General features: G+C 41.2%; 1 protein-coding gene across 1 annotated transcript in view; it reads left to right on the forward strand.

Annotated features, from left to right (window-relative positions):
• Nucleotides 1-20,801, forward strand: part of LOC132073616 (sucrase-isomaltase, intestinal-like) — a 60,619-nt gene that overhangs the window by 31,838 nt on the left and 7,980 nt on the right. Inside the window, exons 11-20 of the mRNA XM_059472751.1 lie at nt 18-134; nt 216-300; nt 4,483-4,600; nt 7,460-7,628; nt 8,149-8,265; nt 10,864-11,012; nt 15,001-15,089; nt 17,596-17,648; nt 19,278-19,408; nt 20,214-20,302. Coding sequence (XP_059328734.1) covers nt 18-134; nt 216-300; nt 4,483-4,600; nt 7,460-7,628; nt 8,149-8,265; nt 10,864-11,012; nt 15,001-15,089; nt 17,596-17,648; nt 19,278-19,408; nt 20,214-20,302 — 1,117 coding nt within the window. The remainder of the gene's footprint in view (nt 1-17; nt 135-215; nt 301-4,482; nt 4,601-7,459; nt 7,629-8,148; nt 8,266-10,863; nt 11,013-15,000; nt 15,090-17,595; nt 17,649-19,277; nt 19,409-20,213; nt 20,303-20,801) is intronic.

Here is a 20,801-nt window from a genome sequence, read left to right on the forward strand (position 1 = left end):
ACATTTGTAACCCCTAGGCCTGGCCTCCTGGAGACTCTGTGTTTCCTGACTACAGCAACCCCAGGACAGTGGAATGGTGGACCCAGTTGTGTCTGGAGTTCAAGGATGTTCTCGACTACGATGGCATCTGGATTGTATGTCTCATTATATCTGCCCTTCCTTCTTTAAAAAAAAGAAAATGAAGATTTTCATGTGTCTTACTCTCTTTATTAAAGGATATGAATGAACCATCCAATTTCATGAGAGGCCAGATACCCGGATGTGCTGATACTGAAATCAATAACCCTCCTTACACTCCTAGTAAGTATAATTTCATTGCGATAAATAACTTATTAATATTATATTTTTATTCCTATTTTATATTATATTTTAGAATAACATTAATATTGTCATTTCATTGGTGGTTTTTTTTGTTTGTTTCTTTGGTTTTCTTGTTTGTTTTAAACCTGGATAGGCTATATTTTAGGGGAAAAAATAATTCCATTCTCTGATTTTCCATATTTTCCTGCCTGTTCTGTAAGTTCAATTATATATTTGTTCAAGACTCCAGTGGCTCAGCTTTCTTGGAGTATCAAAAACAATCACTTTCCTCTGTCCAAGGTTCTGCCTCATAACAGGACTCGAAAAATTACCTTTCTTGCCATTCTCTGAGCAACTGCTCCACATCAGAAAAAGGGCAAGATACCTATATATGGTAACTCAGCTACAGACTTATGAAGTAACCCTTGCCACTGCTAGTCTCAGAGACGGCCTTCTCACAAGCTATGACAAGGGAGATGGTGCCTTAGTTCAATATATTTCCTTTCTCTTTGGAAAAAAATTTTCACTGTGTTACTAGAAACAGTCTAAAAATGAGTTTTAAAACTTCTAAGACTATGGAAAACTTACCCAGTAGCTGAGTTAATGATATCCTCATTCTTCCCCAGGAGGCCATGAGTACCTATGATTATTGCCAGTGGTGTGGTAGTTAATCCAGCCAACATTTCCCCAGGAAAGCCCAGCTGCCTGAGCAATGTTGATATGCAGTAGGAAGCTGATACATGAGTGTTGGAGTATTGGCAGTGGAGTATTGGAAATGTCCCTTTTTGCCCTTCGGGCTTTTGTACTCTCATGAGAATTCTAAATTTTCTTTATTAAATGGCAATTTTTTTTTTTACTTTGAATATAAGAGAAACATAAGCATAACAAAAACATGACAAAATATTAGAAAGAAATAGTGCATTTTTGAAAGCAGAAGGAAAGCTTTTAATGATGATTTTGGTGTTTGCTCTCTTTGTGGGATAACCACTTACCACTTAACTCACTTAACCTGTGAGTCTTGACCAAAGCCCAGGAACTGATGAGAATTTCCCCCTTTGCCTTAAATTACCTTCATTTTTTGGTCAGCCTTCAGAGCTGCATGAAAGATGTGAGATACTGGGTAAACTGGCCAAAAGAGCAGAGCTCCCTTTACATCACAAATAGAGGACTTTAGAGTGAGCCCATGCAGCTGAGCCATGCAGCTGCAGCTGAGCTTTGTGAAGATTAGCACTGATGTCTGAGCCACCAGGAGGAGCTTGGGCCTAGAGGCCTGCATGACACGTAAGGACACCAAGAGATACTGAAGACAGGAGTGTTTTGAGCCCAGTTTCTCTGCCTTGACTCATGCACATATGCCCTTGCTTCTGCTTGTGACTGGCAGTGTTAGAATGATATAATGGAATCACAGATGGGTTTGTGTTGGAAGGGACCTTCAAACCCATCTTGTTCCAATCCCCCTAGTGTGGGCAGGGACACCAGACCAGCTTTCTCAAAACCCTATCCATCCTGGCCTTGAACACTTCCAGGCATGGGGCATCCACAGCTTCTCTGCGCAGCCCGTTTCAGTGTTTTACTACCCTCACAGGAAAGAATTTCTTCCTTGTGACTAATATAAGCCTGCTCTCTTTAAACCATTACCCTCTGTCCTATCACTCCATGCCCTTTTAAAAAAAGGTCCCATTTAGGTACCAGAGGGCTGCTCTAAGGTCTTCCCAGAGACTTCCCTGGTATTGCTCTTCATTCTGCAGCCAGGAGCCCTAGGCATGACATCCCAACATGTAGGGAATCTGTTTTAAACCAGTGTTTAAGGGCTTTCTTTTCTATTTCACTTTATGGAATAGGTGCCTGTTTATAGCTGTCCAAGACTTTGACTTATGTAGGTATGAGAGTACCCTAAGCTGTTTAGTCCAGTAAGACATTAGGACCTTCCTGGGGTTAGCAGAGTTTTGGGAGGTCACTATTGTCTTAGGTGATTTCATCTGTGCCAGTCCCAGTCTCAGAACCTCAGGCTTTTTGTCAGTGTCGCCTTCAGCCTCTTTATCTAAATTTTATAACCATGATTACGTGGTTTGAACTTCTGCTTAAAGCCAGATGTCCTTCAAATCAATTTTCTATAAAACACTTTATACTGAAGATTAATATGCAATTGTAAAATAATCAGTATTACTGAGGCAGAATACAAAATACTTATAATAGAAAAAAAGCATGAAACTATGATTCATGTGGTAGCATTTTCTCTCCTATCCCACCTTAAATTTATAGGGCTAATAATCAAGAACCACTGGGACATTAAGTGTGACTTTCCTCAGAAACTTAGTGTCTTCTTCAAAGACATATCGGTCAAAGTTACTTGGAAATTGCCTATAAATTATTTCTGATGTAGATCACCGACACTAGAGTCTTTGTGTCTAAAGATCCAAACACAAGGATTGTAGCTGTAGTGGCACAGCAGGGCTGAGAGGCTAATGGGGTTTCAGGTACAGAGACATTTTGATAATGAACTGCAACCATACAGGAAGTGCAATTAGGCAGAGAGATTGCTTGTTCATGGAGAAATATTTACAATAGTGCATGCACCTAATTAAGCATGAAAAAAAAGAATTTTGAGCATTCACTTTCTTTTTTATTTATAGAGAATTTCATAATATTTGCAACTCCATCTCTAAAAATAAACATAACGTTGTCTTGGTTTGAAAAACAGGTGTCTGCTAAGGAAGGCAGGAGCTTCCTTTGGAATGGAAAATGTAAAGCCCTTCTCTTCAAATTGTAATAATTTTGAAATTAAGGGGCTCTCAGGCAAAGATAGCAATAACAGTTCTTTACTAGTATGTATAACAAAGCAAACAAAGAACAGCAGCTACAGCATTAATGATGAACAGAACCCAGAACCCCCTCCCGGCCTTTTGGCCGCGGCACTTTCCTTCTCGGTGCAGTTCCGGGCACGGCCAGCAGGGGCGCTGCTGGCTGCCGGCGGGCAGGGCAGGTGCGGTGACTCCCCCGTGCCTGCAGGGGGCGCTGTGGCGCGGGCCCGGGCAGCACGTGGTGATGAGGGGAGGGATGGAGGAGAGGCTTCTCTTCACAAACCGTGGGGCAGCCGGTCCCTGTGCTGCAGCAGGACTGTCAGAAGTAGCAAGATGGGCTGGCAGGATGTCTCAGCAGGCAGGGAGTGAAGGGCTGCAGTGCAGCAAAAACTTAGAGCAGTGCTGAAGAAAGAGCAGGGGCAGGGCAGTGGTGACCCAGCTCCCAGCAGGGCAGGGAGAGGCGAGCTCAGGATCCTGGACAGACAGAGATAGGTCCCTCTTTTAGTGAGGTGGGTGTTAATAAGGTTCCAGTTCTGTGGCTGCTCTCAAGAGCAGAGGCTCACGCCACGGCAGAAGAAGCAGCCCTGGGCTGGGCTCCGGCAGCAGCAGCAAATTCCCTTCCCCAGGCAGCAGCTCCGACCATCCTCCTCCGGAGCTCAGAGGAAGAGCGCCAGCAGCTGCCCAGCCCCATCCTTTACCTGCCCAATTCCTGCGGTGTCTCTCCCCTTGGAGAAAAACTCCAGCTAAGAGAAGTGCAACCAGATGTCCTCCTCCCCTGAGCTTGACCACTCCTGTTTTTCTTAGGTACTCAGTCATTATGCTGCCTGGCAGCTTATGGGAAAAAATTCCCTAAAAGGAACAAAAGGAAGGAAACTATATGTAAACATGTATAAACATCTGATGTGCCCCTTTCCTGCTGAACTTCATGAGCCATTTTCAGATGGAATTTTTTTTTTGCACCAAACGGGCTTTGCCAGCATCTCTGTGCTATGGGATCAAAGACCAGGCAGCATCTGTGCAATATTTTGTTATCTAAAATTTGTCATTGTGTAAAATAATATATTCTTAATTCAGCAAAGCAGAAATTTTCTTTCTATTACTTACTGAATACATGACACCTGTACAGATATTTTGAATTATTGGACAAAGAACTTGAAATTAATTATCAGTGTGTACTCAGTCATCTCCCCTCTCCAAGGACATGTGCCTGTGTGCAAACAAGTATTTGTGGCTATGTGCTAGCCTCAAATCAGTGCAGCTCCAGCACTTCAGCTTTTCCTCTTCCCCAACATTTTGGTGTTTTCACCCCTAAATGTGTAGAAATATGAAGAGATTTGAATTGTGATGTATATGATTTTACAGTGGTTTGTATCATTCTCAGGCATCTCTGATCGTTCCCTGGCGGAAAAGACACTGTGTCCTGACTCCAAGACTTACCTTGGGGACCACTACAACACACACTCTCTCTTTGGCTGGGCCCAGACAGAACCAACTTTCAAGTAAGTTTTCTAAATATTTCTAATCATAATCCAGGTGATTAAAATGCATTTTAAAAGCCAGTGATGTTACTTGGAAAATCTGTAATATTATTTAATAAGAAACAGAACCATGTCTTGTTTCATTGTTTGCCATTTAGTAAGAAGTTTCAAGAAAAAAGAACCCTGGAACAAGGAACAGAATCCTTTCTAATTTTACTTTTCTCATCTAAATCAGGATGTATGTATAAGGCCTAACTTTACAGCTGCTTTTGTATATGTAGAGCAAGATGCTCCTGTTAGAGCTTCTGTGAGCATTGGCAGCAGAAGCAGCCTTGTGTGGTGTCAGGGGTATTTATCTGTGCCTTCACCATTGTGATAGAGTTTCTGTCACTGGCAGTGGAGAATCCAAACTATTCAGGTGCCCTGGCTGCTTCTGGAGCTGCCTCTGGTTCCTGGCAGGCAGTGTTTTGCAGATTGGCTTGGGGCTCAGTTGGTTCAGGAGGTTAGAGCTGCATTGCAGCACAGTTGCTCTCAGCTACTGTAAAACTCATTTTGCAGCTGGGAAGCACTCAAAGCCAGCTTACACAGGCAGGCTGTTGCTGTGGAAAGCTGGCTGTTGGATTAAATGAAATGGGCAGATCATGGCTTTTCCAGCAGGGATTGAGCTAAAACACTGGGAAATTTCATTCCACAATGGAAGAGCCAAAGCAGGGGTCCGTGTGTGGCCTGTTTCAGCATTTAGCATTCATTTTCAGAAGCTGGATTCTGATAGCATCCAGAGGGCATGGTTAAGTGAGCCTAATTCTGGTGTTGATGTGTTTGTGTTTTATATGCCAAGTCCAGGGCAAGGGAAGCCCTGGGAAAAAGCAGAAGTAGTTTGCCAGCTCTTGTGGGTCTGGCTGAAGCGCAGTTCTGCTTTTGAGAGAAGGAACGGGAAGCCCTTGAACCTCAGACTTCTTACCATGGTTTTTGGGCCCCTATTCCCCAGTCTTTGAAGAGATCCTCCCAACAAACTTATTTTGCTTGGCCAAATGTGGAGAAGACCACCAAAAGTATATGCAGGGATTGATTTTGGTGCAAAGCTGGGAGACTTTGCTGAAGTATTTTTTGTACATATTCATTTGGGTTTCTCAAATAGATTTCCTTTCAAGGCTGGTTGTATATCCTTTCTGCATTCACTCTTCACAAAGAATATATTAAATGAAATTACTGACAGGAATATTCAGCACCCAGCATCAATTGCAGGATATTGGATGAAAATGAATGACAATTTCATAATCATATAAAAACACAATTCTAAGAATTATTCTAAGGCAGACAGAGAATAGGAGATGTGTCATCTGGCCTATGTCAAATGGTTTGAATTTGAATACATAAACTAGCAGCAATCAGTTTGTGCATAGCTTAATGCCAAAAGTTATTTGCACATGATATTCTGTAAATAATTTAAATCAACAAATGCATTTGACAACATTAGGACCTGCTCTGCAATGGTTTGTGAAAGACTGAAATTATTCAATAAATTACTTGTTACAAATTGTTTTTGCAGCTCTGGATCATAGTTGAGTTGATCTGATATTGCCCTCATTAGCACCTGTATTTGCAAATGGAGCCAAAGGCAGCCAGAGGAGAGCACTCCTGCTCAAGACATCCATGAAAAGCTCCAAAATAACATTTATATGAAGCACACGGAGTCTTGTGCAGTTATTGGCCCAACAGTGCACCTGCAAACCAGAACCAGCAGGTCTCCCATGGTTAAAGAACCGCACCTCTGCTGCATATGGCCCCTAAGGTTAATTCATTCAGCTTTCTTCCATGAAAGCTGCTGGGGGTTTTTGCTTCAGAAGCAAGTGTTGAAGCACTTTAAAGTCTCTGTGCCATCACAGACCCAAGAGCAAACACTGGGCCATGATGAATACAGGTGAAAGAACTCTTGATGAAATCTCATTAAGAAAAGGGAGAAAGAAGTAGATGGTGAACAATATGATTAATATTTCATGCTAGAATTTCCAAGAGAATCTAAATTGTGTTGTCCAAATCATATTAAAGAAGAGTTGGATTTGAGTTCCTGCAATATAAAATACTGCAATTTACAATTATGTACAGAGTGTCCTATTCTGAGGAATTTTGTAATAGATTTGTTTGTAAGGCACATTCTCTTGATTTTCTGGTGACACAGCAAAATTGTTTTCAAAAAGCAAAGATAAATTCATTGTACCACTAAATCTGTAATGAAACCTCATATATCAAAAAAGACAGGAAACCAGAGAAAATACTACAAGGATGGGGTGGCATTTTGAATGATTACAGGTTTGTTTTCTATATTGATAACTTATTTTTTATAAGATGTTTAGAGATACTTTTGATATTTTTGTGTGGTTTTGGTTTTTTGGTTTTGTGTTTCATTGGGGTTTTTTGTATTTTTAATTCCTGGATATTGGAACTTTATTTACCAATACAAATCTCTAAATAAATCCTGTGTTGAAAAAAATACATATTATATTCCTTTTAGGAACTAATTGGACACTTAAGTAAATATACTAGTATAGAAAGGAAATTATGGTTTGAATTTTCATTTTGAGACTCAGCTGAGAATAAATTAAACACAAATTATTATTTAGGAAGATTAAAATACCTGAAGCAAATTGTTTGGTGAATCAGATAGATTTTTGTTTGTTGTTTGTTTTGGTTTGGCCAGTGTGTAAATCTTCCTTTTATTTGCAGTTTGGCAGCCACATTTGCATGTGAGTAGGGATCACAATGATAATTGTTTCATGGTGATACCCTTTCAGATATAATTGTGCCTGAACGCTCAGGTTGATTTGAAGACGTTTTGGTTGCCATTCCTGCTTTTGATGATCTTGTTGCGTTTCTCTGCAGTGCTGTCAAGCAGGCTACTGGAAAGCGGCCGTACGTCTTGAGCCGGTCCACGTTCGTTGGCAGTGGCAAGCACACTGCTCACTGGCTTGGGGACAACTTCTCTCTGTGGAAGGACCTGCGCCGCTCCATCATCGGAATCATGGAATTCAACCTCTTTGGCATTCCCTTTGTAAGTCTGGCATCCTCTAGGCAGGTGCTGACTTATACACAATATCACTTCAAATTAGCTCAAATGTTTTCTGAAACAAGCCACTTGAGATGGCCAGCAGTAACAGCCCCCACAGCCCGAGGAACTGCAGATTAAAAGGCTAAATGTCACTCTTGGCTGCTGAAGGGAAACAAAACCAACACTGCAAGATTTGGACTGACTAAATGTATGCCATCCAAAACTGATCTCTTTGTATTATGTACTCTATGATTTCAAATTATGTACTCTATGATTAGGGCTCCTTTATATATTTCTGGGTTTGCAAATTGGGATGGAGAATTTGTAGAATTATTGAAATACAGTCAGATCTTCCACAGTGAACTTAGTGCTCTGGGAGATGGGAAAATTTGTATCATTATAGAGCATTCTTATAAAATAATTAGAAACAGGGATTTATTTCCAAATATTATTTTTATTAGCAAATTTCTGTAGTCTCTCATTTGGGGTCTCGGTCACAATCACAAACACAATTTTTCCTTAGATTGGTGCTGATATCTGTGGGTTTAACTACAACACTACCTACGAACTCTGCCTGCGCTGGATGCAGCTTGGATCTTTCTATCCATTTTCCAGAAACCACAATTCAGAGGGAAACATGGTAAGTAAACAAAGTTACATAAAGCTGTAGCCTATGATTACAGTTATGTGGACAGTGATTTGTGTTGCTTTCTCCAAAATTAACCTGCCATTCTTGGGTAAACTGGAGCAGTAGGTGAATAGGAGTGCTGCACTGAGAGCAGGAATTACACAGTCAAATGTAAATTTTTCCCATCCATAATGTAAAGATGACATAGAAACGCTGGTCTTCTCACACAGTTGGTAAAATTCATCTGTTTCATTTTTACCTACTGAAGCCCAGGTTTTATGTAAGAGCCAGTGAGTGTCGGGATATCTTCCTAGTCCCCTGATTGCTGCAACTTTTATTTCAATACTTCTGTAATTATAGTAAGTACTGCAGGGAGGGGAGAGAGGTCATTATAAACCATGCTTGCTGTTTAAAAGCAAGTTACAAACATGTGAGAATTCCAAGGAAAGGCACCAATAAGTGACATCATTATCAGCCAAACAGCAGCCAAGACCAGAAAAGGCTAACGAGCCATGAGATGAATGAAAGAGTGCAGCCTTAGTCAGGATCCATGCCCTGGTTTCAACACCATAAAAATCCTTTCAAGACTTGTTGCAAACAGAAAGACGTATCAGGTCATTTCTAGCTATGAAGTTTGAAGGTCTTGCAGCCTTTGTAATTATTCTGTGTTTATCTGCAACCGTGATGAAATGGTTCTGTTTGTTCAAGAAATGTTTGGGGTTTTTTCCTTCTGTAAACTGATCTGTGCAATGCTGAAGCTCAGGTTATTTGCCAACCTTCAGTTTCTTTGAAGTTGCATCATCAAAATGCTGCAACATTTACACTCCCAGGGAGACCTCTGTCTCTCCATGAAAATATTATGGATATTCAGCAATTGGGTAAATGTAGGAATAATAAACCATAGTACTATCATTAACAGGGTCAGGAATTAGCCTGTAGATCCCTGAGGTATTTCTTTGTAGGAGAAGAAATGTCTGTGAGGCATTTGCTGTTGATATTGAGAAATATTTGCCTCTCCACTAAAGTCAGAGGTGTACATATATATATATATATATATTTATATGGTTGCTTGGCCCTTTGAGGATGCAAACAGAGTCTGACCTGGGTGAGTGGATATCAATCTCATATGTACAATTTAATAAACAAGAAGAGAACAGTGGGTCTATATGATGGGTGCTGCAACTGAGAGATATATTTGGTTTTATTGCATTACTTAAATCCATTTAAAATATTGTGTTCATGGAAAGAAATGAACAGGCATTTTGGGTGACTCAGCATCACCTAAGAAGTCTGGCTGGTTTTTTGTGAAATTAAGCAGTGTTTTTACAGTGTCAGAACACTGGTAAAAATATAGTGCAATTTTTGAAATAATAGATGGATGCTCTGGAGCTCAGAGCCAGCAGGGAGTATTCTTAGTGAGTAATTCTGATATAAACATAATAATGGTGAAATTTTACTTAAATATTGAATTTAATTAACATAAGGTTAGTGGTAAAATAAAATCTTAAATACCTACTTTGCCTAATTCATTGGGTGTTTCAAACAGTTTAATTAATATTTTTCTTGTCTGAAAAGCACTAAATATAAAAAGCTTTGTTACTTCTGTTGCTCTTGCATTTCATTATCCTTGGAATTCATCATATCGTCTTCAGCTTTAATGAGAATATTGAGTACTCTGGGAAGATTTCACAAAGGAGAAAGGGAGCCATGTGATTTGCAAGCTGGCTGTTTAGCACTGGAGAGGTTGACAGGAGGAATTAAAGGAGATGTGGCTCTTTCCCATATCAGCACTGCCCTTGGCTGCGTGCTCTGCCTGCCATCCCAGGGGAGAGTCAGGGTTGTGTTGGAGTAGGACCAAACCCAGCCAGTGAATACAGAGAGGCTGCTCCAACCTGCCCCCTTGATGGTGGCACCCAGTGCATGCCCTGCCCCACAGGAGAGCATTGCTGGCACTGAGGAGCTGAGGGGCACTGCTGATGTATGGGTGTGCTGTCACTCAGGGCATCCTAAAATGGGGCACACAGGAGGAGAAATCAAGCTTCTTGAATGGATGAGATGTTTTCTGTACCACACACAGTGACTTTGGTCACCTGTTGGCTTCAGCAGGGTTATGAGTTTACTCTTTTACCTAGACTTGCCTTTATATTTGTGGCCAATGTAATTAAGGTTTTGACTTTGATCTGCAGATTATCAGTCTTCCCTTTTTCGTGTGTTTCATCTCCTTTGTCTGAGATGACAGACATCTTGCATCTCCAGGATAAATTAATTTCTAGAGGCTGGGCATCTGTTCCTGGGCACAGGCATGGAGCCCCAGCTTCCGTCTCCCCACAGGCTTAGGGGTGGTTGCAGAGGGCTCACATACATTTTGGTGGGGCCTGATCTTTTAGAACTCACTGGAATTTTTCAAGTTAAGAATTTTATACAAATGTTAGTTCGGGAATAATGGATGTTGTTCTTAATATATCTTGCAGTTTGCAAATGAGTGCTTTTTCTTATTTAAACACTCACTTCTGTAGCATCAGACCAGCCACAGCTCTCCTTATGCTGCACACAGCTTCTCTGCTGAGTTTGTTTCAATGCTCAGTACAAATCTAAGCTTTCACTGGACAGGAACAAGACCCAGCCGTGTTTGGAGATGAATTTGCCAAGATATCTCGTGCTACTCTTCGGATCAGATACTCCCTGCTGCCGTACTTGTACACCCTGTTCTACGAGTCTCACGTTCACGGAGGCACCGTGGTGCGCTCACTGATGCACGAGTGAGTTTGGAGTTCCTTTTTCATTCTAATTTGCTCACAAAGTAGTTGAGCTCTTATGTATGTAATGGTTTATATCCTTAGGAGAATATTCACAGTATTATTATTGCATCCTCTCTTTTAAAAGAACAGTTGAACAGTTAAATCAATCAAGTTATATGCACTAAGATAACTCTTAATATATGCAATTAATTTCCATTAATATACAACCTTATTTGTTTCCATTGGGGTGAAAAAGACAAACTTAAGAAAGAAGAATTCTGAAAAGTTTTAGTCTTAGGCAAATATATAGTTCTTTTTTATTTCAAAAATGAGAGTCACATACCTGTATTTACTGTATTTGAATGAAATCAATGAAATCTGTATTCTGATCCAGAATGCTAAAAGGCCTCATACTGAGAGTCCAATGATCCATAGCATTTGGGGTTTTTTTTCCAATTTAGCACTTGGATCTGCATGCTATCTATGAAACCCACATCTGTGTCCACAAATTGCACAGAGAAAACAGAGATAGAGATGTTGGAGTGCAGAAGCAGGTGCAAAACTGAGATTAATAAATGCAGACTGAAAAGCCACTTTGAAAATTAAACTCAGATTTTTGGAACGAGTAATTTTTTCTTTTTTGGAAGAAGCAGGAATCCCGCTGAGGTTTAGTGTCCCTGTCCTGATCTTCTAATCAGTTTTATACCTGCTTTTGGTTAATTTTCTACTTCAGAATGCTTTATGCAAAGACTTGAGCAAAAGGAGTGCAAACAATACATATGAAAGCCTGAAGCTCTGCCACAATTTCATTTCATTGGTGCAGGCTGTGGCATAGACTGTGTAATGTTCTTTTTTCTCCCCTTTAGCTTAAAAACATTCTGGTTAAAGGGTAAGGCATTTTGTGCAAATTAAACTGAGATTACACCAAAGTGCACACCATTCAAGCATGGAAAGGATACTTGAAAAAAATCTGTTTTGCTTACTCAGCATAATGGTTAACTAATACATTTTAAAAGAAGTATCCTTCCTCTTTCTACTTGGCAATGTCATTTTACTGGATAAAATTAGAGAGCATAGGTACTCATAAATTACAATTAGTGATATGCTATTTAAAGTATTTATTTTAGGTCTTTTTCAATATATAGTTTAATATAATGTAGTTTGTGTTAATATTGGAAATGCCCAAGTTAATTTTGGCATTAATGTTAGCTAATCTCTGCTAATACAGAATTGCTCTAGTGTCATTAAAGCTGCCTTTCTGACCCTTACCAGCATACCTGTACTCTATGTGGGCCATGTCCACATTGGCAAATTTCCAAATTTGCTTTGATTAGAGTTGTAGGTCAGTCTCAGATGCACCAACAGAGGCTTTTGTCAGATGAAACTGAGCTGAGAGGTTCACTACAGACACTGATGGGAGCTTAGTCAGCAGGACCAGAGTTTACTGGATTACTAGGAAATAAAACCTCTCAAATGCATGTAAGTAGGGTAGGCATCAGGAGATGTTTCCCTTCCCACTGCCCCTGCTGGCATCCTAGCCCCATCACTTGTTCATGTTGCCAGAGCTAGATCCTAAAATGCTTAAAAGTGTTTCTTACTACCACTAGTTAATTCTGGTTACTATTATTCACTGCTCTTACTCAATGTGTATTTCTTACTATTTCTAAGCAATATTAAGTGGTTTAGTAGTGGGCCTGCCCAAGTAGAGAAAGTGACCCAGATGCTAGCAGGAGGAGAAATGTGGGGTTTTGAGAAAGAGGACTGAAACAGAATTTTCAGTGTATGGATGATGGAAGTTTACATCAACCTTGCCTCTTACTTGTAAAAAATACAAAGGAAAAATAAAAAACTCCTGCATTAATGAAGTTCTTACGAGTTCAGAGTTCTCACCATGAAAACAACTGTACCCAGGCAAGGAGTCTCCAAGCAATAGCTGTTTCATGTGGACATTTCATTCCATTTGGAACATTTAGGGGTTCATGTCAGGCAGCAAACATGAACAACATTCCATTATATTCTTTTAAATGTACTTGGTGTCTTGGAGGCTTTCACTCCATAAAGCAGAGGTATTGATACCTCAGGTGTCCAAAAAAGACTGTGAGGTGGTAATCCATTAGTGGAAGGGACAGATGAGTTTAATGGCTAACTGGGGGGGGAGTATGACAGAAAAGAGGCCAGCATCTAACCAGAGGAAGCAGTAGATGGAATTAAAGACCTTTGATAGATGACAGCATGCTTTAATGGCTTACAGTTTCAAAATAGGAAAGTTCATTTGTGTGCTGAATTTGTGCTAGTGGTTGCTATAATTGCAAGAGAAAATTGTGCTGAGTTAAAGGGTGAGAATCATCTTTCCATGTACAAATATGATTGATTCTTCTTTATTCATAATTTCTTGATCAGCTTTTTGTCCTGCAGCCTCCCACAACAAAATGTATTTTATTGCAATCACAGTTTTATTACAGTTGAATTGAAAATACAGAGAGCCTATTGAGATGACAAGAAAAACTCATGTTTTATATTTCAAAAACTTTAGGACAAGGTAGTTCATCAAAACCCATAATCTGCTTTAAACATTTAAAAGTATTATGTCACAATGCAGTAATGACCAAGATTAAGGTGTAAAAAAGAGCTACTGTTCTGGACAGAAAAAAAAACTCTGAACAAATTGAGGTCTCTTTCAAGCAGAGCCCAAGACATGCCTTCAAGAACATTTTTTTCTTAAGTTCCGTGTACTCCCCTAAGTTTCCAATATTTTAGAAATCTGAGCACTCAATAGGTGTCTTTTTATTGCCAAATTATCTTTACTTATCTGGGGAGATTGCTGTAAGCCTGGGCTGGGTGCAGTGTGTGCCTTTGCCCCGAGCAGGCAGGGTGTGGAGCAGGGCACTGACACTGAGCCACTCTGCTCCAGCCAGTGTTCAACAGAGACCTGGCTTTAGACAGGGGCAGCTGCAAAGCCCATCAAACAGACACAATAAAGGAATTTTTAAACAAGAAATGTATACATCCTTAGAGAATAATATGTAAATATGCAACAGGCAGTGTGAATTTGTCAAAAATGCATGAAAACCAGACCAGTTACCATCTCTGACAAGGCAGCAGGGCTGTTGGAGGGGCAGAGGAGTAGCAGAAGTCAGGAGGTACAAGGTACTTTGACTTTAGGAGGATTTGAGATGTGGATTTTTTGTGAATGTGATGTTCTTATAAGAACTAGGATCCATTAATTATTTCCTCAGGAAGAGACTTAGAGATGATTGAAAACCTATTTAAATTCTCAGTGATTTTATGCTGTATGAAGGGAGATTCCTGAGTTGGGAAGGATCTCTCTTCTTTGCCTGGTGCTATTCAATATTTTCATTAGCTAATGCACAGTGGAATAGAGATCTCTTCCCAAGAGAAGGCAAGCGATGCCAGGCAGATTGGACTGTGAGCATTCTGGAGAACAGGATCAGAATCCAAAACTGTTTTAGTGTATTGAATAAAATGGACTGGGTTCCATAGGTTTTCCATCCGTTCAGGAGAGGCAGCTAAAACGTGCAATAATGCATGTCTGTTGCTCTGTGTTTGTCTTGCAAACAATTTCAAATGTAAATCTGTGGAAGCTGTAGGAGACCAAATCCAAGGATTTTCACAAATGCTTTAGATCCTAGAGCACAGTGTTTTTCCTCTGCGTTCCCTCTCCTGGGCCTGGCCCCTGTCCCGCTCATCGGCTCCCACAATGAAGTCTCAGCCCACTGAATAGAAGTGAGTTGTTTTCCCACTGTTGCTGTTCTGAAAAGAAATCAGCTTCATCATTTTGTGAGAGTTCTGGTCTGCTCTGGGATGGTAGGTATACTGAAATATCTGAATCTCTGTCCAGCTTTTGGCATTCCGTCAATCAGGAAAAATATTTGGCTGTGTTGAAGGATACTTTGAGGAAGCAGATTTCTTGTCACAGTGAGTAATATCAAAATATTTGGCACATTCTCACAACTGTGAATTAACATTGTGTATTTAACTTTCAAAACAGATTTACCTCTGATGCGGAGACTCATGGAATAGATACTGCCTTCCTTTGGGGATCTGCCTTTATGATTGCTCCTGTTCTTGAAGAGGCAAGTATTGTAATTAAAAATGCCATCACACTGGAATCAAAGAAATGAGTGGTGCTTAGGGCATTGGATGACATTCAGAGCATGTTTGCTCATATCCATCCCTTTCTACTCTCCACTGTCAAAGCTTCAGAACACATTTCTGAGCAGCACAGGCAGTACAGAGCTTCTCAGTACTTGAAGTGGGAGGATGAAAGTGAAGGCACAGCCTTTCCCTTTTACTCCAAGTGAGGAAAGGATGTAAAGAGGCTGGATGCTGCCCCTCACATGCTCCTGTTATTGTGCTGGCAGCAGTCTCCAAGGACACACACAGAGCAGTAATTGTCGAGCTAGGAAGAAACACACAGATATGAAAGCAAACTGGTTTCCATATTACTGCTCACCCACAGTGTTTTGGAAGTGCAGCTCTCAGGGGCTGTGGTAGGAGTTTCCCAGCATCACAGGCAAAGGCAGTCATTATGGAAACGATAATGATAATGTAAGCTGCTAACAGGACAGGTTTTAAAAAGCAGCATTTTCCTCTGCTGTGCTGGGCACATGGCTCTCCCTGCTTGGCTGGAGCAAGGGTGTGTTTCTCTCCTTGCCCACCACTGACTGCTGGCAGCACAAGAGAGGTATGTCTGAGCAGATCTAAGTATTTGCATGGGATGTATCCCAGTGCTGTTTGCAATCAGCATGCTGCCAGAATAGCTGATGTATTTATAGATGTTGCTGATGATCAAACATTTAAACAGGACACTGTTACCTTGTTTTTTAACCAACTCTTTTGTCTCTGTGAGTTTAGTATAAATTAAATTCTAAAACCATTCTGACCCCACTGAGGCACTTCATTCATCAGTCCTTTATCTTCAGACTCCCACAGGTTTCTAATAGCTGAAGAATAGAAAGAAGATTTCACAGGGTCTCAGACCAGCAGGATGATAAAGGATGGGGAAAAATCCCTTCCCATGAAGAGGAAGGGACAAACCACGGGAGGCTTCCTGCAAAAAATTGAATAAAAGGGGACATTATAAGGATAAATGAAAGTATAGGGGGTCTAGATAAGGAGTTTCTGATGTTTTTTGAAGAACTGCAGCACAAAAGGAAGGCTGCCTGTGGCGTGATGAGGGAAGCAGAGCTTGGAAGGCAGCACATTGCAGGGTCTTGCAGTGTGATAGCTGGCAGCCAGGGCTGTGCCAGTTGGCAGGGCAGGGGCAGAGGTGAGCAGTAACCTCACTGTGGCAGTGCAGGCCAGCAGTGACTGTGTCAAACTGCAGCTTGGCATCTGCTTGTGTAGAGAAGATGAGTCAGGGATGACTTGACCTTCACTCCTTGAGTCCTAGGATGAGAGCAAGTGCAGCATCAAAAAAGATTTAGAATGGAGAACTGCCTTGCACACTGGTTTGTTATTTAGGGAGTCTTGAAGGTGAGGCTCATGGAATCATGGAGGCATAGAATAGTTTGGGTTGGAAGAGACCTGAAAGATCATCTAAAGTTCCAATTCCCCCTGCCATGGGCAGGGACACCTCCCACTAGGCCAAGTTGCTCAAAGCCCTATCCAAGCTGGCCCTGAAATCATCATGACTCACATGATGGTTACACACTTTTCTCTAGACCAGACTATCCAGGGTTGTCATAGGACCACAGGGAAGAGATGGAGAGGGGAGCATCTTGCCTTTACAGGGTTTTTAATACATCTAAAATCCCTAAAATGTCAAATGGTAACTGCCTTAACTCTTCTCTTCCATCTTTACTTTTCTTGCTCCACAAGATTCCTGGGGTAGTCCTTGGGTCTAGTCCATAATTCTGCAAAGGACAGACATCTACACTGATAGTAAAAATTAATCTGTTTGTGAGGATAAGCAACTTGTGACAAAAATGGAAGTATGTTTTGATCCCAACTGTTCCTGGAGTTATTAATACAGAGTGCCTTTAGCATGATTACATCCCTGCAGCGATCTGACACAACACATGCTGCAAAATGGAGTACAGTAATTGTGCAATTAGCAAAACATTTATTATTTATTATTACTTATCTGCAACTTTAAGTTGTTTGCAAGAAGAGAAGGATCTGCATCCTCTGTATGCTAGAGCTCATTCTCTGCCTGTTTCTGGGATGGGAATGGTGCGAGGGGCCCTGAGCAGTGGCGTCCTCCCACTTCAGAGGTGAAGCCCTGTCTTGGAGAGGCTGCCATAGCCATTGCTAGGGCTGCTCAGATGTTGGAGGAGTGTACCTAGGCCAGTTACATTTGCAAGACATAGAGCTATGTACTAGAATAAAATAATAATGTAATGTTGACTCATCCCAGGCTATGCCAATAAAACCCCCCAAATAGGATGGGCTTGTCTGTTTAGTATTATAGATTAGCCAGCACTAGTCCACTGCAATGACAATAACTCAGCCATAATATCCAAAATTTGATGTTATTAGAATATTCAGCATACATCTCTCCACACACAAATATAATAAAGCTAATGTAATATCAGAAATACAAAAAGAAAAAGACTAATCTCTTTATAACAATTACAGGGAGCAAGAACTGTGGATGTATACTTCCCTGATGCACAGTGGTTCGACTACTATACCGTATGTATTTTTAAGATTCATTTTCTTACTTTTTTTCCTGATAATTTAAAATGGTACAATTCCAGCAAAATAGCTTTTAGCAATCTTCAGCAGTATTTTTACCTCAGCATCTGTAGATAAAGAAAACTAGAGAAAAAAAAAGTCTGTATCAGGCTAGCTGGGAGAACAAATGACACAGCTTTCAGTTACATTTTGTTTTCTGTTTTTGCCATGTAAAGCTCTAAGACACAGCAAACAGAATTTTCAAGAGCAGCCTAGACATGCATGAAAATGCCAGGATTTCTTTCTTTAGCCTCCACTTTTAATTCTCTTTCTGATACACTTCCACGCACACAGAGGCAGAAACCTAAGCCACACTCCTGAGAGCATGCCACAAACCCTCCTGTGCATGTACTTTTGCACATGCATCACTTTTGACAGAAGGCATATTTGGAAGAGCTGCAGAACAATCTGCTCTGTGGGACATGCCAGTCCCTTCTCTTCAGGGCCTTCACCTTTCCAACACCATCCCCAGGACTGCATTTCCAGAAGTGCTCTGCTGCAGTCTGCAGGCTAAGCCCAGCTTGGCTTCAATGGGAGCAGTTGAGCTGATGCCAAGAGCTTTCAGAAATGAGCCCAGGATCATCAGGCTGTTGTTAAGTCTCCTGAGTGTCCCTGGCAGAGGAGCAGGCAGGGCAGAACTGCTCTCAGAGGAAATGCAGACTTTTTTTAAAATAAGTTTGGTCATCTTCAGCATTTGGCTGGTGTCCTCAGATGGATGTTCATCCAATCCTTTCCTTTTTCTCTTTTCATGAGACTGTGATGCTGCAAAGTCCAGCATTTAATTCAGCTCTCCTCATGGTTCCCTCTGAACACCTTTGCTGGGCACAGGGACAGTGGCCTTTGTCCCTTGCCCTGCCAATGTGCCTCCCAGTATTTGGCACTTACTTGTCATGCACATGGTGCTTATCCAAACCAAAGTTGGATAAAAATAATAAATCATAATTATATGGTTTATATATAATATAATTATCATAAATCATCATTATCATTTACAGAGGGCAAGAGCAAAGCCTTCCTGTTATTTTCTCTGTACATAAGTCTTTTTTTTGAGGTTTTGAGGCATTAAACCAGAAAAGGATGATGCAGAAGAACTTAATGCTGGTTGTCTACACACACATAAATTTCACTCTCTGAATGCTGTAATTACTTCTTGAAAGGGGAAGAATTGTTCTTAGAAGAGAAGAAAATCTACAGTTTACATCCCCAAATGACTATGAATCACTTACCTTAAACTGAATTGTGATAGGCTCCATATGTATAAAAAGAGGAAGCAAAAGTTTTTTTTTCTTTTTGCTCAGTGTCTTGATCAGTGGGGTTTTTTAACAGCATATGGAATAATGATACCATTTTTAAAGACCATTTGCTGTCTTGCAGTCATAATGCTTCTATCTCAGGCATATGGATAACTGCAGAGGCTAGATCCTCTTTCATGTTAAAAAGGAAACTAGAATAACACTCCTGAAATCTATATTTTAGTTTGTTTTCTTCACTGATGTAACTGAAATGAAAATTTACCCCTTGCTCTCTTTTTCAGTATGTATACTGCCAGGATTGGCATTTTTTTAACTGCATTAATTTTTGTGGTAGGGTCTTAAAGTGCCAAGTTCCTGGAAGAAGAGCCGTGTTACTGTGTCTGCCCCACTGAACAAGATCCCTCTGTACATCCGTGGAGGGAACATTCTGCCACAGCAGGCACCAGCCACAACCACTACTGAGAGGTAACGTCACCTGTGTTTGTCACCAGCAGCCATGGTGGGGGTCAGACCCACAGACAGTCAAAAAAGCAATCAAATGAAAGTACAGAAGAGAGACTATCTGCAGCTCCCAGCTGCCATCCCAAGTGATAAGTACAGTATTTTTATACCAGTATTCACTCCATTTCATTAGGAGAAATCACCTCAGAGATGACCCACGTCACTGTTAGCACAGCTGACGCCTACTCCTGGCTCCGTGGATATGCTCAGAACAGCTTTTGTACCTCTTACTGCCACACTGACCTGCTGTCAGTCATTCAGAGTAAATGTATGCAAGGGGAAAAACAAAATTCTTCTTGGGTGAATTTATCAAATGCTGTAAACAAGGTGGAAAAGCTCAAATCTTTCTTCAGGAAAAATATTTCCGCATGCAAATGGATAATATACTGGTTTCAAATCTGAACCATGTTCAGAAGCTAGTTTGAGTAGGAAAGAGAGGCCAGCACTGTGCAGCCATAGTAAGGCAGTCCTTACTATGACTCCCAGTAAGACAGTCCTTACTATGACTCCCAGATCATCCTGTTATTGTACATTGAGACCACAAAAGGAGGGGGAGCTTTCCACATGAGCACTCAAAACATGAGAAATCTAGACGTCAGTAGGACAAGGCAAGGCAAAGATTTTGCCATCACTTTTAGAGTCCTTTTGGTGAAAGCTGTTGTCATCTGCCGTGACCTGTTTTGGGAGTTTGTGTTCAGAAGTTTAAGTTGCTTGGAAGGGCCAGTGCCCACAGGTTTGTACTGACACTTCTCAACGTGTTTGTCAACAGCCGCCTGAACCCATTTGGACTCCTTATTGCCCTGGATGAACAAGGAGAAGCTTCTGGATCTCTCTTCTGGGATGATGGTGATTCCATTGGTAAGCCTGGTCTCCTGCTGGGAAGCAGTACCTGCATACAGGGCTCTCCTCAGGTCACCTTTCAGCAGCATAATGGCACTGCCTCCTGCTAGAAATAGCTGGAGAACTGACCCCAGAATGAGAGGCAGAAAGTTGAACCTTAGCCAGCAGTGCCCTGGTAGTCAGGAGTGCCACCTGTGTGCTGGGGGCATCAGGCACAGCAGCACCAGCTGGGCAAGAGGGGATTGTCCTGCTCTGCTCTGCACTGGGGCAGCCTCATTTTGAGTGCTGGGGGCAGCTTTAGGCACCTCAATATAGAAAAGGACTATTAGAGAGCATCTAAAGGAGGGCAACAAAGATGGTGAAAGACCTTGAGGGGGAGCCATGTGAGGAGTGGCTGAGGTCACTCGGTCTGTTCAGCATGGAGGAGACTGAGGGGAGACCTCACTGCAGTTACAACTCCCTCATGAGGGGAAGAAGACAGACAGATGCTGATCTTTTCTCTGTGGTGATCAGTGAC

The sequence above is a fragment of the Ammospiza nelsoni genome, chromosome 5, assembly GCF_027579445.1.
Source record: "Ammospiza nelsoni isolate bAmmNel1 chromosome 5, bAmmNel1.pri, whole genome shotgun sequence".
In the NCBI taxonomy this organism is placed as follows: Eukaryota; Metazoa; Chordata; class Aves; order Passeriformes; family Passerellidae; genus Ammospiza; species Ammospiza nelsoni.